Genomic DNA, 18,582 nt, shown 5'->3' with positions numbered 1-18,582 from the left:
GATTTGGTCTTGGAATCAGTAAATTAAAATGTGAGAACAGAGTGAAAAAATCAAGAGCATTAAACATTCCTGATGGCATGCCAAGCTATTTTAGAGAGAGCAGCAAGAGCTTCTCTGCAAGTAGGTTTGATGAAATGCTTTGGCAGCAAGAATCCATATTTGCCTGTATCTCGAAGTTCAATTGTAAAGGCATATTTGATGCCCAAGTCATAGATCCAGTCATCCGGACCTCCAGGAGCTAGATCTATAAGAAGAAAAAGAAATTACTTTTCAAAATACAGATGTTTCAAATTAACTAACAAAATGTGTTCTTTCCCCCTAAAAATGAAAATTGCTTTGCATTTTTCTGATTAGTAAGTAATATACATTGCTGATAAAACAATGGAGATTGGTGGAAAACAGGTTAAGGAAGAAAATCAGAATTATCCATAACTTTACCAAGAAGTGATAATCACCATTAACGTCTTAGTGCCTTTTATTTTGTAGTGAAGGCTTTAACAACAATAACAAAAATTTAACTTAATTTTTAAAACTTTCTAAGTTAATATTTTTCCTACATACTAAGATCATTCTATACATTCTGTTTTTTTAACATTTCTAAACATGATATCTGTCATGACCAGTTTTATGTATCAATGAGTTCAAATAATGTTTAACTCATAGCATTGCACTATAAAGCTGGATGTAAATTAATTTAAATATCTATTTGAGGCCTTTTTATTTTTCTAATTTCCAGGTAATATAAACATCATTACAATGAACAACCTTGTTTATACATAACTGCTTCTTTATTCCTTTAGAATATTATTTCCTAGAAGTAGATTGTTAGCATAAGGGTATGTACTTTTTACAATTATTCTACACTAGAGGCCCAGTGCACAAAAGTCGTGCACAGGAGGTGGGTCCCTCAGCCCGGCCTGCACCCTCTCCATTCCGGACCCCTTGGGGGATGTCCTACTTGCCTCTCACAATCGAAGACCACTGGCTCCTAACTGCTCGCCTGTCTGCCTGCCTGATCACCCCTAACCCCTCTACCTGCCTGCCTGATCGCACCTAACAACCTCTGCCTGCCTGATTGCCACTAACTGCTCCCCTGCTTGCCTGATCACCCCTAACTGCCTCTGCCTCACCCTGAACCCAGGACCCAGGATTCCCTCCTCCGGCTGGTCGCAGGCATCTAGGACCTGGCTGGCTTCGCCTGGGCTGGCCGCAGCTTCAGAGTAGTATGGTCAGGTGGCTTCGCTCGGGCTGCAGCTGCAGGTGCCCAGGCAGGCGGCTTGTCCCTCTCCGGGGGCCACAGCCTGGCTGGTCCCCATTTTGAGTGTCTGAGCCATTACAATGTGATGGTGTGAGGGCATGACAACCATTTGCATATTAGCTCTTTATTATATAGGATGTTGCCAAATGGTTTCAAAAGATTCACCAATTTATGCCTGCAGTAGCAAGGTATGAATATGCCCACTTCTCCCTCCCACATTATCCATGAAATTTTGCATTTATGGCAATTTTATGGGTGAAAAAATAATATCAAATTGTCTAGCTTTATGTTTCTTTTATTACCAGTGAATTGAATGTTTTGTTTGATATATTTATTGTCTACGTTTATATTTTTTTTATTGATTGTCTTACTCATTTCTATTTTGTCCAATTTATAGATTGCTTATAAAAGCAACATTGGTGTTATCCTTGTGTAATATGGGGGGAAGTTTTTCTTCTTATTTGGTTATTTAGCTTTCAACTTGGTTTATGACTGGACTTTTATATAAAAACTAGAGGCCCGGTGCACAAAATTTGTATATGAGAGGGGGAGAGTCCCCTCAGCCCAGCCTGCACCTTCTCCAATCCAGGACCCCTCGGGGGATGTCCGATGGCCGGTTTAGGGATTGGGCCTAAACCGGCCATTGGACATCCCTCACAATCCTGGACTGTTGGCTCCTAACCACTCACCTGCCTGCCTGCCTGATTGCCCCTAACTTCCCCCCTTGCCAACCTGATCACCCCTAACGACCTCTGCATGCTGGCCTGATCGCCCCTCACTGCCCTCACTGCCGGCCTGGTCTCCCTTAACTGCCCCCCTGCCAGCCTGATCACCTCTAACTGCCTCTGCTTGCTGGCCTGATCGTCTCCAACTGCCCCCCCTTTGCCGGCCTGGTTTCCCCCAACTACCCCCCCTACCAGCCAGGTCGCCCCATGCAGCCTGCTGCTCAGTCGTTTGGTCACCCCTCACTAACCCCCCTGCCGGCCTGGTTGCCCCACATAGCCTGCGGCTCAGTTGTTTGGTCACCCCTCACTGACCCCCCTGCCGGCCTGGTCACCCCATGCAGCCTGTTCGGTCATCTGTTTGGTTGTGATGGTCGCTTAGGCTTTTATATATATAGATATTTTCTCTATCTGGAATTTATTTTGGAGAAAGATATGTTAGTAATCCAATTATTTTTTTCTAAGTAACATCAGGGTCCTCAACCCTATTAATTAAATAATCTAACATTCTTAACTGGTTAGAAATGCTTTATTTATGAGGTACTACATCTTGTATATTTGAGGTTTCTAATGTATTTTAATATTTGGTTGGGGTGAATTCTCTCTTATTAGTCTTATTTTTCATAATTCTACAAGCTCTTCTACTAAATGTATTTTTTCAAATGAAGTTCAAAATCATTTAAGTGTTCATTGGGATTTATGCACTAATTACTTTAGAACAACTGACACATTTTCACATTGATTTCCCACTCAAACATGGCAGATTTCTCCTTTTGTTCATCTTCTTTTATCACACCAGTAAATTTTTTTAGGTTTTTAACATATATAGATTATATGGATTTGTGTGTGTATATGCATATATACATTTAACAATGAATTCACATATATGTATGTATCTATATGTAATATGTGTGCATATATATATGTACATATATAGAGGAAGTAGGATCTTTTTTTCACTTTATTTCTATCTGATTATTTTTGGTATATAAGAAAGTTATAGAGTTGTGGATATTTAGTTCATAGTCGGCCACCTTACTCAACTTTTTAATTGTTACTAATATTTTTTGTGAATTTTCTACTGTTTTCCATGTAGACAACCATATAATATACAAAGTAATCATTTTTGCTTCTTTCTAATACACTTGAATTAATACAAAGGTGTTTACTGAAACATTGAAAAATATTCATCAACAGTAGATTAGTTGTTATTTATTCAGCAAATATTTCTGACAAACATTATCAATATTTGCTCTTTATTCTAACCATTCTCCTATGCTTACACACACATACACATAAATGTGTCCTGAATGAATGAATATGAGTGGAGATGGACTGATTTCATCATAACAGGAAGTTTGCTCTATAAGTTCCTCCAGTCCTGAGGCACTATGGTCATGCTTTGGGGAACATTAGTAAAGAAGAGGATAGGAATCAAGAAAGGAAGTTGTGGGATTTTTCTGTGACAGTGCAGGGACCCTAGTCAGATAAAGCAGAAATAAATGGATCAGTGACACAAGAGACAGAGATACCATGTGACCTCAGTTTTTTTCTGAGACAATTTTGGGTTGGTGAGAAGGAAGAGGAAAGTTCCTGTCTGGACTTTTTATTAATAAAAATATAATAGGGCATCTGGTGTGATTATTGTTATGAATGTGTTTTTTATAACCCTGTAGATCATACCTAATTAAATGCTATTTCCTCTACCTGGTTTTCCCTCACATATTTGTTTGGCAGCCATGTACCAGGTAGGTCTCCCAGAAATGTCAGCTACAGAGAGAGACCTTCCAGAGAACTTTAAATAGCCTCTCTCTCCTGCGGTCATTCTCAAACCCATAAGCCTATTTTATTGTCTTTACTTATCAGTGGAATTATACTTTATTTTACTATTTAATTGCTTATATCAGCAATGGAAAACTTTTTATATAAAGGACAAGATAGTAAATATTTTAGGCATTATGGCCAGCATAGTCTATGTCATAACTATTCAACTCTACTGTCATGAAACTATCATAGACCACAGACAAATGCATGATTGTAGCTCTGTCCTCAAATTTTATTTGAGGACACTGAAATTTGAATTTCATATAATTTTCATGGTCATAAAATCTTACTCTTCTTTTGTTTTTTTGTTTTTTAACCATTTAAAAAACCTGGAAAATCATTTTTAGCTTTCCGGCTATACAAAAACAAGCAGTGGGCTGATATGACCTGTGGGTCATGATTTGCTGATAGTTGGTTACATGTTTATTTTCTGTTCCTCTTCTCTCATCTCCCCCTCCAGCTTCAAAAAAGTAAAATCATTGTCTGTTATCCCACTGTACCTACAAAGGAATCCCTCAACAAATATTTGTTAAGAGTTTGCCACATACATATTCTCATCACTGTGATAGAAACCAAAGACATTCAGCTATAGTGTGCTATACTCTAGGGCACAGGCCGTCACTGAAAGACAACTAATGTAATGGTTATACACTAGATGTGTATAGTGTTCAAACTATACAACCTTACAGGGTGGCCTTGGACAGCTTCCATTTTCTTTTCACCCTTTATGACCTTTTCTGCTTCACTCAACTAGTGTGATGCCATTTCTAGAACCCCTACTCTATAGCAATGAGCATATTTCCTAAATAGAATTTTGTCTTCTTTTTAAGTATTCACTTGTTAATATAGCTTGTTCAGTGCTGTCATAGCTATTATGCTTCCATTTGTAATGGTTATAATCCAATTGTTTTACAAGTGACTTTGCTTAAAGATTCCATTTAGAAAAATTAAATTTATATAGAAAAACCAAACACAGATTTTTAAAAAATAGCTCACAGTTTTCTGGATCTTAAGAAATACTTACATAAACTTTCTGAGCCACTGCCATAGGTATATCTGGTATCTTTACTAATATTCTCAATAGCCTGGGCTGCTTCACTGGCCAGTAGAGACTGAAATCAATAGAATATGAAATTTCAGTTAATGTAAAACTTTAAAACAGGACAGGTGGAAATTTCTAAAAAATTCAATCATATATTAATTGACTCAGACTATATACATGAATAAATATAGAGTAGGATGGTGGTGGTCAGGAGCTGAGGGTGGGAGGAATGGGGAGATGTTGGTCAAATGATACAAATTTCCAATTACAAGATGAAATAGTCCTGGGGAATCTAATATACAGCATGGTGACTATAGTTAGCAATATTATCTATATGCAATATTGTCTATATACTCGAAAGTTGCTTAAAGAGTAGATCTTACATGTTCTCACCACAAAAGAAAAAAATGTAGTTATCTGAGATGATAGATGTATTAACTCTATTGTGGTAATCATTTTACAACATGTATGTGTGTCAAATCATCACATTTTACACCTTAAACTTACATAATTTTATATGTCAGTTATATCTCAATAAATTTGGAAAAAACTGTACATATGAAAAATCTGCATTTACCCAAAGGTAAATCAAGAAGAATAAATTAACTTCAAAAAATCTGTTTTGTTTTATGGAAATCACAATTGAGTAACTCTAGCCATAAACTCTTCTAATACCTTGAACATTTTATTTAATTTGAAGAAAAAATAATTCTCATCAGCCTTTTATAGGAATTTATTAACTTTGTAAAATGAAGTATAATGATATTTCAAAGGCAAACAACTTGAGGTTACCCCATTCCTAGATAAAATTATCACCAAACTTTAAATCCAAGTTCTCTAAACAATATTATACCTAAGTGTCCCTGATTCCCTTCTCATCCTTCTCAGAAATTCTATTTTAGTCTTGAGTAAAATGTCAGGTAACTCCCTAAGAGTCATCCAATAAAAAAGATATTGTTTTGGTTACGAAGCAAGATAATAAACCCCATGTTCTACTATATTTGTTTCTAGTGTACCCAGATACCCAGATCTTTTCTGCAGTTGGATGTTGTTCACTGTCACTCTCTTGAATAACCCAGAGGAATATCAGTGGGTATGATGCTGTGCTATTCCTTTATTCAAAATAAAGATTTGAATGGAACCCTGTTGTCTACAGAATGAAATGTAAATTTATTCTGACATTCAAATAAGCTGACCTTATCTTCACAAGCTGACCTCATCTACTTTCTGATGGTATCACCTTCACTTTGGCACTCTCACAATCCCCTGAACATACTTCTTGTGGGAAACACCATCTTCTCAGCTTGGACTGTCTTCTCTTCCCTGTCCATATATAGAAATTCCATCTTTCAATGTTTGGCTGAAATTGTGTCTGTTCCTTGGCATCATAGCATGTTATCATTCCCTTTACTTTTACTGTATTCCAAAAAAGGGGGGAGGGGCTGCTCTTGCCTCAACACTGCAATTGGAAATGCTTTTAATAGGACCCTTTGGAGTTAGAGATGTCAGCATGCAACCAATTCCTAATGCTGATATCAAATTGGTGAGTGTTGTGCTGAGACTTGATCTGTGGTGGCTATTGTTGAAAGCTAGTGACCACAAAGCAGATGCATAGTTCCAGAGACTCTTGTCCTGGTCCTTGCTCATATGGCTTCACATGCAGAAAACATCCAGGTGGAATGGTTCCCCCCTGACCTTTTAAGGAGTGTGATATTTTTCTTAGAGAGCCCATCTGCTGGACTGAAGGTTGTGTCCTCAGTGTAAGGGCCCCATGTTTTACAGTCCTGCATTGAACTTTCCCCTGGGGTTACTCCCGGTAGAGTTAGGCCAAAACCCTAGATGAGTTTTTAATTCTTGAAACTAAATATTAATTTATTTCTGAGAGGCTAATAATAAAAATAATTAAACAGCACTTACCAGTTCCTCATGGTCTTTGCTTCTGCTTCTGTTGTAGGAATATGGAAACACTATCATCTGGGAGTATGAATGCATTGTGATGTAAGCTTTAATATGGTTGATATTTCTTCTCAAGAAATTAGCCACTGCCTTCACTTCTGGTTCTGACTCAGGGAAAAGGCCACAGTAGATTTCCGAGCACGAGAAACTTGATGCACCCTTCTCTGTTGTGAAATTGATAGACCGAAATTATATTACATTCTATTGTAACTTGTGATTTCCCTTACAATGTATTCTCCTAATATCTATGGTGTAACATTTTTAGAAATGGGTTAGATAGAGCTCTGTAAAGAGTATATTTATATTTATATTTTTTAAATATATTTTATTGACTTTTTACAGTGAGGAAAGGAGAGGGACAGAGAGCTAGAAACATCGATGAGAGAGACATCGACCAGCTGCCTCTTGCACACCCCCCTACCGGGGATGTGCCCGCAACCAATGCACATGCCCTTGACCGGAATCGAACCCGGGACCCTTCAGTCCGCAGACGGACGCTCCATCCACTGAGCCAAACCGGCCTCGGCTAAAGAGTATATTTATGATATCCACTAAGTTGTTGATGTCCCATTTGAAGTTGATCATTCACACGCCCTCACAGCAGACCTCTGACAGTTGCTGCCTGGGGGGCAACCATCTTGCAACCTCGAGAAAGTCTACTCGAGTCTCAGAAATGCTCACCCTGTCTCCCACTCCTGTTTATGGGAGAACAATGAACCCCATTTTCTTTAATCCATTGTAAGTTTGTTTCTTATGTTGTTCAAAAATTGCTAATTAACAGAACCCATAAAAGAAAAGACTCATTTGGGAACTCAGAATATACAAGTCTGCTTTCAGTGTTACTTCTAACTTGCTAAAGCGGCTTAGTAAATAAAATGTGATGGTGATATTTGGTGCCAGAGTAATGTTTACTCATTCCGTTGAAAGAGTAATAGCGTATATTACTTCGAATGGTAGCCTGCCCCCCAACACTTTTCCTTCCGGTCCCTAATTCATAGCGATGGATCCCCAGGGAGCCACCCCTTCTGGAAATAGCTGATTAGATCTGAATTGGGTCCTTAACTTGTGTCCTAAAAATCTGAATCCCTCCATGATAAGTTGAAATCAAGATGAAGATACTGGTTTCGGTATAGTTGCTCTTTTGAACAAAGAAGATAATAACACCGCCAGCTGACGCCCACAGAACACATGCTGTACATCAGGAACTCTACAAAGATCTACACAAAATATTTTATTTAATCCTCAGAGCAACCCTATGAAATAAATGCTGTTGTTTCAGTAGATGCAATATGGGCACTCTAGTTGGTAACCATCCTTTACAATAAGATCTGTTACATATTGTTAATCACCCAATCACTTGATTCTAATCTTGGCTTTGGGTAATTTTTTTTAACCTATCCATACTTCAATTTCCTTATCTGCTTAATGAAAAAAAAATACATTAAATGACTATTTAATGAAGATCCGATGAGTTAATGCATATAACGTGCTTTACACAGTGCCTGGCAAATACTAAGTATTTACTGTTTGTTTCTTGTCCTAGTCATCATCATTATCATTATCTTCATTTGTATTGGGACCCAAAACAGCCGGTCTGCGTCACAGAGATGAGATGGGGAGAGAAAGGACTCATTGAGCCCCTACACTGCTCCAGGCCCAGTTCTAGTCTGTTTCTGAGTCCCAGCTGCATTCTTGTCCTCAGGTTCCTTGGGCCACTCCATTATCCTCGCAGAGCTTGTCTTTCTTATTTAAGCTTGTATTGTCCACTACATTCCAAAAAAGGGGGGAGGGGCAGCTCTTGCCTCAACACTGCAATTGGAGATGCTTTTAATAGGACCTTGTCTTTCTTACAGAGCTTGTCTTTCTTATTTAAGCTTTCTTCCTGTTACTTGCAACAGAAACAACCTTAATGTTCTTTTTCCCATAAGGAAATGTTGTACTAAACATCCGATGACTTTCCAAGTATTTTATTTGTTTTAATTTTTAACCAATAATGTGAATGGACAAACCAGTTTTGAGAGTTTGGTCAACTTTGAATACTCCTGGTCTTTTTTTCCTGATATATAGTTCTAAAGAATAGAGATTGTACAGGGTGGGTAAAAAGTTAATTTACAGCTGTTTGTATGGAAAATAACACAATAATAGGTAAATAATAATATAAGAATAAACTCTGTTTTGTGTATTCACATAATCTATTTTAAAAAATTATCTTTATTGTTGAAAATGTTACAGATGTTCCTTTTACCCCATTGACCCCCTCTACCCTGCCTCCGCTCCCTACCCCACCATGTATATTGGGGGTAGATGAAGCGAGGACATGAAAGAATTGGAGAGGCTTGTCCTTATATAAATCCTCAGACCAGAGAGGTTTAATAGAAATATAATGTGAGTCACATATTTAAGTTTTCAAGTAATCACTTTTAAAAAGTAAACAGGTGAAACTGATTTTAATAGTACAGTTAATTTAACACAATATATACAAAGCATTATCATTCTACCTAATAAAAAGGTAATATGCAAATTGACTGTACCATCGACACACCCACAAACCACGCCCACCAGCCAATCAGAGCAAGTATGCAAATTAACCCAACCAAGATGACTACAGCCACAGAGAGCAAGGTTTCCCAGGTAACAGAGCAAGCCAAGCTTTCCGCAAGCCGTTGCAGGCCTAAGCCTCCACTCAAGCTACAAAGTTTCAATTATAGAAGGTAAACAAATTCAAACAGAAATGGTGGCAGAATGGAGCTTGAGAGAGCAGGCCAGGGTTGCCGCAAGCAACAGGGGAAACAAAGCTTTCCGCACACCCTGGCCGGGCCCAGGTCTCCGCTTAAGGCTACAAAGTTTCAATTATAGAAGGTGAATTAACTGCAACACAAATGGCTGCTGGCCGGAGGGAGCAGCAGGCTTGGCTCCGCTGCAGGCTACAAAGTTTCAATTGTAGAAGGAAAATAAATTCCAGATACCAGGGCCTCCGCTTGGGTTGCCAGGGGACGTGGCCGGCCTGCAAACCACCACAGGCCCCTCGCTCAGGCTGCCCCACGCCCCAAGGGAACCCCCACCTTATCCGGGACACCCTTCAGGGCAAACCAGCTGGCCCCCACCTGTGCACCAGGCCTCTATCCTATCTAATAAAAGAGTAATATGCAGATTGACCATCACTCCAACACACAATATGGCTGCCCCCATGTGGTCAAAGATCCTGCCCCCAAGTGGACACAAGATGGCCACCACAAGATGGCCAGCAGGAGAGGGCAGTTGGGAGGCACCGGGCCTGCAAGGGAGGGCAGTTGAGAGGGACCAGGCCTGCAAGGGAGAGCAGTTGAGAAGGACCAGGCCTGCAAGGGAGGGCAGCTGAGAGGGACCAGGCTTGCAAGGGAGGGCAGTTGGAGGTGATCAACCCTGCAGGAGAGGGCAGTTAGGGGTGACCAGGCCAGCAGAGGAGAGAAGTTGGGGGCAAACAGGCTGGCAGGGGAGCAGTTAAGCATCAACCAGGCTGGCAGCGGAGTGGTTAGGGGGTGATCAGGCTGGCAGGCAGAAACGGTTAGGGGCAATCAGGAAGGCAGGCAGGTGAGCAGTTGGGAGCCAGCAGTCCTGGATTGTGAGAGGGATGTTCGACTGCCCGTTTAGGCCCGATCCCGGGATTGGGCCTAAACGGGCAGTCGGACATCCCTCCAGGGGTCCCAGATTGGAGAGGGTGCAGGCTGGGCTAAGGGACAACCCCCCTCCGTGCACGAATTTCATGCATCGGGCTTCTAGTTTCAAATATAACCAATATAAATATTATTCATGAGATATTTTGTCACTTTTTTCACACTAAGACTTCAAAATCTGGTGTACATGTTACATTCACTGCACATCTCAATTAAAACAAGCCACATTTTAAGTGCTCAATGGCCTCACGTGACTAGTGGCTGCTGTAATGGACAGTGCAGCTTCAGATTCTCATTCTGGGACTCATTCTAGAGATGTCAAACATTTTAATGGAAAGAGACAGTCAGTCAGGAAATTTGACTTTGAGACTGTTTTTCCATTAAGCAGGCATGTCAATCTGAACAAGCTTCGTCTTCATGCTTCATCTGTGCCAAGAGGTCTACCAGGTCTCTTCAAGTTCAAACATTATTTGCTCTGTAGGCAAGGAATTAAGAAATACCAGGAGAGGCAAATTCATAGAAACATAAAATAGATTAGAAATACCAGGAGCTGAGAGAGCAGGGAATGAGGAGATATTGCTTATTGATTACAGAGTTTTTGTTTGGGATGATGAAAGTTTTGAAATAAATATAGGTGATGGTTCAACTAGATTGTGAATGTACTTAATGTTGCTGAATTGTACACTTAAATGTTAAAATGACAAATTTTATGTTACATATATTTTACTACAATAAAAAATAAGAGACACCACCATCTCATAGAAAGAGAAATAATGGATTTTTAAAAAGTGCATACCCATTGCAAAAACTTGGTAATTTAACTTACCATTTTAGAAAATGAGTGTATCTGTCTTAGGAAGTTTGAGAACAGAGGTTTTCACAAAATTCTTCATGTTATAGACTGAATTCTGCCTCCCTCCCCCGCCCCGCTGCCAATTTATGTCTGAGTTCTATTCCACAATGTGCTGTGTTTGCAAATAGGGCCTTTAAGGAGGTAATTAAGTTTTAATGAAGTCATAGAGGTAAGGTCTTGATCTAATATGGTTGGTGTCCTTATAAGAAGAGAGAGAGAGAGAGAGAGAGAGAGAGAGAGAGAGAGAGACCAATGATGCATAACACAGATAAAAGGCCATGGGAGAACATAATGAGAAGGTAGCCATCTGCAAGCCAAGAGGGAGAGGTCTTGGGAAAAACTCATCCTTCTGATATCTTGATCTTGAACTTCCAGTCTTTCTCTTGTTTAAGCCACCCAGTCTGTGACATTTTGCTATGACAGCCCTAGCAGAATATGATATCCTCAACCTCATTCGCATCTCTAACATATGGACAATTTTAGTACAGAGGAAGGGTAAAATAAACATAAAATGAATAAGTAGGCTTGATATGTCATTTCCTATTAATAAGTGAGGTGCTCTAATAGATCCTTTAGAAAGTATCATAAAGGCACATTCTAGTTGTAGGGACAAGGAACACAGAAGATTGAATTCTTCTTTCTCACTGGCTTACTTGGAACTCTCTCTTGTCTATATGCATGCTGCTTCTGTTTCTGTTTTTAATTCTTGTGATATGTAATAATATATGACAACATAATATAATATAGCACCATGCCTAAGAAGGGCCTGAGATATTTCTTTTTGGCAATAACAATATATTTTGACCACTTTGCCACTCAAATTAGGTAATATTGGTTTCACCATGGAAGTATTAAGTAAAACAGAGCACCAAAAGAGCTTAAAGATAAAATAAGAAGTTCCAAAAGGGAATTTATAACTGAAGGGTTATTGTCAGACATCCAAGAATTTCAATCAGCCCTGGCTGGTGTGGCTCAGTTGGTTGAGTGTCATCCCATGCACCAAAAGGTTGTGGGCTCCATCCCCAAGCCCCAGTAGGGGGTGTGCAGGAGGCAGCCCATTGGTGTTAAGCTCTACATCCATGTTTCTCTCTCTCTCCCTCTCCCTTCCTCTCTCAGTCTCTGAAAATCAATAAACTATAAAGCCTGGTTTTATATCCCATATCTGCCACTTTTTAGCTCCATGATCTCCAGCAAGGGACTTAACTTTTTAAAGTCTGGGATTCTCCATTCATGATATTTTGATAATGAAATCTAGGAGATACACTATGTAATCTGCTCTGTACTAAGTAACTGTCAGCCCTATTTATTCAGCTTTATTTTATACTAGAGGCCTGGTGCATGACATTCATGCATATGGGCGGGGGGTGGGGGGTTGTCCCTCAGCCCAGCCTCTGCCTTCTTGCAGTCCAGGACCTCTCAGAGGATGTCCGACTGCTGTGGAGGTGGGAGAGGCTCCTGCCACCACCATTGCGCTGGTCAGCTGTGAGCCTAGCTTCTGGTTGACCACCAGGGGGCGCGTCATAGCGACCAGTCGTTCCACCATTCAGTCTATTTGTATATTAGGGTTTTATTATATAGGATTAGCTACTATTTCTCTGACTCCCTGCCAACTAATTACTGCCTCAGCAGTCTTTGGGCCTCAGCAGGCACTTCTATTGAATAATCTTAAGCATGGCTCTTACAGAGAAACAACTATATAATTCCCTTGAGCCTGAAGTAGGATTAACAGCTCTTTCCTCTCCTTACTAAGTACAACTCTAGCTCTCATAGAACAACTAAATCCATTTACATGATCATTGAATTATGGTTTTTGGAGAACCCTCCATGTTTCAGGGACTGGACTAGGTCATGGATAATGATCCTTACCCTCATGGAGCTTCTAACCTGGAGGGGGAAGGAAATAAGCAAATAAGGTAAGTATTCTGTTGCGGGGTTTTCCTATGTGCCTTGGGATAATGATGAAATTGTTCAAAAGCACAAATTTAAAGAAAAATGTAAGATCATTATCATAGGATTGTGTAGGACAAAGGAGTAAGAAAAAGAGAGTGTTTCTGTGGTTACAATAGCTTTGTTCTCTTGTAGTCTCCAAGGATCCACGTGTGCCCACTTCCCAAAATATAGTTGATTCAAACTTATTGTTCAGTGTAATTTTTTAAAAATTAAATGGACTGGAGGGACATTGGTCAACATGAACATATAGGTCTTAGGTGTGGGTTTCTATGTTACAAGATCTGTATATTGCACCATGTGCCCACCACCCAAATTCAAATCTTCTGTCACCTTATATTAGGACCCTCTTCTCCTCCCACCCCCTTCCTCTAGCAGCCACCACGCTGTTGTTCGTGTTCATGAGTTTCAGGTTTATATCCCACATATGAGTGAAATCATATGGTCCTTAGTTTTTTCTTACTGACTTATTTCACTTAGCATGACATTCTCAAGGTTCATCGATGTTGTCACAAATGGCAGTATTTTATTCTTTCTTATGTCTGAGTAGTATTCCATTGTGTATATATACCACCTCTTTTTTATCTAGTCCTCTGTCTCAGGACACTTCATTTGTTTCCAGGTCTTGGCCACCATGAATAGTGCTACAATGAACATAGGGGTGCATATATCTTTGCAAAAACATGATTTTGAGGTTTTTTTTTTTTTTTTTTTTTATATACCCAGGAGAGGGACTTCTGGGTAGTATGGTAGCTCTATTCTGAATTTTTGGAGGAATCACCAGGTTGCTTTCCATAGTGGCTGTACCAGTCTATATTCTCAATAGCAGTAAATGAAGGTTCCTTTTTTCCCACAACCTCTCCAACACTTGTTATTGTTTGTCTTATTGATAATGGCCACTCTAATAGGTGTGAGGTGGTTTCTCATTGTAGTTTTGATTTGCATTTCCATAATTGTTAGTGAAGTTGAACATATTTTCATATATCTATTGGCTGTTTGTATGTCTTCTTGGGAAAAGTATATTTTGAGATCCTCTGCCTACTTTTTGATTAGATTGTTTGGTGTTGAGTTTTATGAGCTCTTTATATATTTTGGAAATTAAACCTTTCCCAGAAATACTGTTTGCAAATATCATCTCTCATCTGGTTAGCTGCCTCTTTGTTTTGTTGTTAGTTTCTTTTGCTGTGCAGAAGCCTTTTAGTTTGATATGGTCCCATTCATTTATTTTTGCCTTTTCTCCCTTGCCTTTGGGGTCAAGTTCATAAAATGTTCTCCATGACCAAGGTACATAAGTTTAGTACCTATATTTTCTCCTATGTAACTTATTGTTTCAGGTCTTTGATCCATTTTGAATTAATTTTTGTATATAGGGACAAATTGTAATCCAGTTTCATTTGTTTGCATGTGGCTTTCCAGTTTTCTCAGAACAATTTATTGAAGAGACTATGTTTACTCCAGTGTGTGTTTTTGGCCTCTTTTTAAAAAATTATCTGTCCATATATATGTGATTTTATAGCTGGGCTCTCTATTCTGTTCCATTGATCTGTGTGTCTGTTTCTCTGCTAATACCATACTGTTTTGATTACCATAGCTCTGTAATATAATTTGAAGTCAGATAGTGTGATACCTCCAGCTTTGTTCTTTTTCCTCAGGATTGCTTTGGCTATTTGGGGTTTTTTGGTCTCATACAAATCTGATGATTTCTTGTTCTATCTTTAAAAAATGACATTGGGATTTTGATAAGGAGTGCCTTAAATCTGTATATTGCTTTGGGCAATATGGCAATTTTAACTATGCTGATTCTTTCAATTCATGAACGCAGGATATTTTTCCATTTTGTGTTCTTTTTTTCTATCCCTTTTAATAATGCTTTGTAATTTTCAGTATATAGATCTTTCACATTCTTTGTTAAGTTTATTCCTAGGCATTTTATTCATTTGGTTGCAATTACAAAAGGAATTGTTTGTTTATTTCTTTTTCTGAAGTTTTGTTGTCAGTATACAGGAAGGCAATAGGTTTTTGCACATTGATTTGGTATCCTGCAACTTGACTGTATTTATTTATTGTTTCTAATAGTGGTTTTTTTTTTGTGGAGTCTTTAGGGTTTTCTGTATACAGAATTATGTCATCCACAAAAAGTGACAGTTTTACTTCTTCCTTCCCTATTTGGATGCTTTTTATTTCTTTCTCTTGTCTTATTGCTCTGGCTTGGACATCCAGCACTATGTTGAATAAGAATGGTGAAAGTGGACATCCTTGTCTTGTTCCTGATCTTAGAGGAAAAGCTTTCAGTTTTCCACCATTGAGTATGATATTAGCTGAGGGTTTATCATATATGTCCTTTATTATGTTGAGGTACTTTCGTTCTATTCCTAATATATATATATATATATATATATATATACATATATATATATATATTTCTTTTCTTTTTTAAAAAAGAATTCTTTATTATTGAAAGTATTACATATGTCCCATTCCCCCCCCGCATTGACCCTATCCAGCCCACCCCTGCCCCCCAACCCAGGTCCTCACCATCCCATTGTCTGTGTCCATGGGCCATGCCTATATGCATACAAGGTCCTTCGTTCATTACCTCCCACCCACCCACCCTTCCCCACCTTCCCTCTGGGATTCCACACTCTGTTCTGTGCTTCCATGTCTCTGGATCTACTCTGTTCATCAGTTTATTTTGTTACTGAGGTTTCATGTATGAGTGAGATTATGTGATACTTGTCTTTCTCTGACTGCCTTATTTCACTTAGCATGATACTCTACAGGTCCCTCCATGCTGTCTCAAAGGGTATGAGTCTTCTTTTTTATGGCTACATAGTATTCCATGGTATAAATGTACCACAGCTTTTTTATCCACTCATCTACTGGTGGGCAATTGGGCTGTTTCCAGATATTAGCTATTGTAAATTGTGCTGCTATGAACATAGCGGTGCATACATTCTTTCTGATCGGTGTTTTGAGTTTCTTAGGGTATATTCCTAGAAGTGGGATCTCTGGGTCAAATGGCAGTTCCATATTTAATTTTTTGAGGAAACTCCATACTGTTTTCCATAATGACTACACCAGTCTGCATTCTAGTATATTTGATTTGCAGTATTTTGGTTAGGATTTTGCATCCGTATAAATCAGAGATACTGGTCTGTAGTTTTCTTTTTTTTGTGTTATGTTTGCAAGGTTTTGGTATTAGGGTTATATTTGTCTGAAACAGCACTGTCTAGCCTGACAGTGGAGAGCCACATGGCAGAACCCTGTGCTCTGTCAGGCATCTGCTGGCTCAGTCACTGTCCCCTCCACTCACTGCTTGTCCTGCTGAACTGCCCCCTACAGCTCTTTGTTCCTCCTGGCCGAAGAAAGTGCCTGCTACTGCTGTTTTCCTCTTCTCTCCAGGCCCAGCCTTGAGGTCCAGCTACAGGGCTGCATCTGTGGGCCATCAGTGCTTTCCTCCCTGCTCATATCCCTGTTTATTCCTAGTTGCCCACCTTTAGATGTTTCAATGTGTGAATCTCTCAGGCATGCCTCTGTATTGAGCAGGGAATTCTTTGTTGAGTTATAGTTGGTTAACTTGTTATAATTTCAGGGGAAGAGGCCAAGGGGATCTCTCATGCTACCATTCCTCTGACATCTATCTGGTTGTTTTATTTTGTAACAGTTTCTTAAATGTAGTGTCTATGAAATATAATAGGAGTCTGGAGGGTGAACTAACACCTACTTCCTGAGAGCAGACAATATTCTTGAATACCTAAATCAGTATTCACTGAGTTCCTTAACTCATTCTTGAATACCTAAATCAGTATTCACTGAGTTCCTTAACTCATTCAAATCAAGGAATGATAAACTCCCACTGTGCTAGACATAAGTTTATTTATTTATTTATTTTTTATTTTTTAAATATATTTTATTGATTCTTTACAGAGAGGAAGAGAAAGGGATAGAGAGTTAGAAACATTGATGAGAGAGAATCATCGATCAGCTGCCTCTTGCACACCCCCTACTAGGGATGTGCCCGCAACCAAGGTACATGCCCTTGACCGGAATCGAACCTGGGACCTTTCAGTCCGCAGGCCGACGCTCTATCCACTGAGCCAAACCGGTTTTGGCCATAAGTTTATTTTTATAATATTCATGAAAGTAAGAATATGCTAAGACAGTGAATAGTTAACACAAAAGAAAATGCTTTCAAACACTATAGAGGTAAACATTTAACTATGCAATTAAAAATTAGAGATACCCACCTGACCCTGGTCTCTGCTATCCTAGGGGTGAAATTATTTGTTTATTACAGCAGGAAATTTAATAGTCACTTCCTTATTATTCTAGAAAAAATAGGATTTTAAAATTTTGAAACTAGATGGGACTTAAAGAACTGGTCTAACTTCCTTCTTTTACAGACGAGGAAACAGCAGGAAGGAGAGGTTAAGGTAACTTGCTGACTCTAGTTAATATTCACAGCACTACTCTTAACTAAAATGTTTATTTAAATTATTTGCTGATTCAGAAAGACCCACTATATTTGAATTAATGCACGTTTATTTATGAATATCACCTTTTTAATGAAGAAACATTACCCAAAATGAAACAAACAACCTACCACACCAGTGTTTGGATGCAAAGTTCCTGTTCAGATCTGTTCCAGTGCAACGATTGTTTTCATGAACAGAACGGTTCTTTCTCCACATTCGATTCTAAGTAAACAAGATACAGATAACCAGTGTGGCCATGTTTGTGGTTTAAGGAAAGACATGACTTTTCAAAAAATATACACTGAGTGGCCAGATTATTATGATCTCTGAATATTATATTAGGGGCTTGGTGCATGAATTCGTGCATGGGTGAGGTCCAGCCAGCCTGGCCAGGGAGAGGGGACATGGGCGGTTGGCCGGCCTGCCTGCTGATCGAACTCCTGGTTGAGGGGGCAATTTGCATATTAGCCTTTTATTATATAGGATATACACCGAGTGGCCAGATTATTATGTGTTCAGAGATCATAATAATCTGGCCACTCAGTGTATATTTTTTATTGATTTCAGAGAGGAAGGGAGAAGGAGAGAGAGCTAGAAACATCAATAATGAGAGAGAATCATTGATTGGCTGTCTCATGCATGTCCAACACTGGGAATTGAGCCCAAAACCTGGGTGTGTGCCTGGGTTGTGGGAATCAAACCATAACCTCCTGGTTCAAAGATCATGCCCAACCACTGAGATACGCTGGCCGGGCAAAACATGACTTTTAATGCCTAAGTGGCCAGGGTATATTTCTCTCGGGCAATCCCATCACTTCATCCTGTCCCTTTCTTACAGCATTCTTTTTGCAC

The 18,582-nt window shown here is 39.2% G+C and overlaps 1 protein-coding gene across 1 annotated transcript in view; it reads right to left on the bottom strand.

Annotated features, from left to right (window-relative positions):
• Positions 1-59: 59 nt before the first annotated feature.
• CPB2 (carboxypeptidase B2) overlaps positions 60-18,582 on the bottom strand; it is a 64,258-nt gene continuing 45,735 nt past the window's right edge. Inside the window, exons 9-12 of the mRNA XM_054719762.1 lie at positions 17,859-17,952; positions 6,764-6,966; positions 4,829-4,916; positions 60-244 (exon numbers count right to left, since the gene is read on the bottom strand). Of these exons, the coding sequence (XP_054575737.1) occupies positions 60-244; positions 4,829-4,916; positions 6,764-6,966; positions 17,859-17,952 (570 nt within the window). The remainder of the gene's footprint in view (positions 245-4,828; positions 4,917-6,763; positions 6,967-17,858; positions 17,953-18,582) is intronic.

Source organism: Eptesicus fuscus, chromosome 8 (assembly GCF_027574615.1).
Source record: "Eptesicus fuscus isolate TK198812 chromosome 8, DD_ASM_mEF_20220401, whole genome shotgun sequence".
In the NCBI taxonomy this organism is placed as follows: domain Eukaryota; kingdom Metazoa; phylum Chordata; class Mammalia; order Chiroptera; family Vespertilionidae; genus Eptesicus; species Eptesicus fuscus.
The sequence above is the reverse complement of the archived record's forward strand: the minus strand, read 5'-3'. Positions and strand labels throughout refer to the sequence as shown.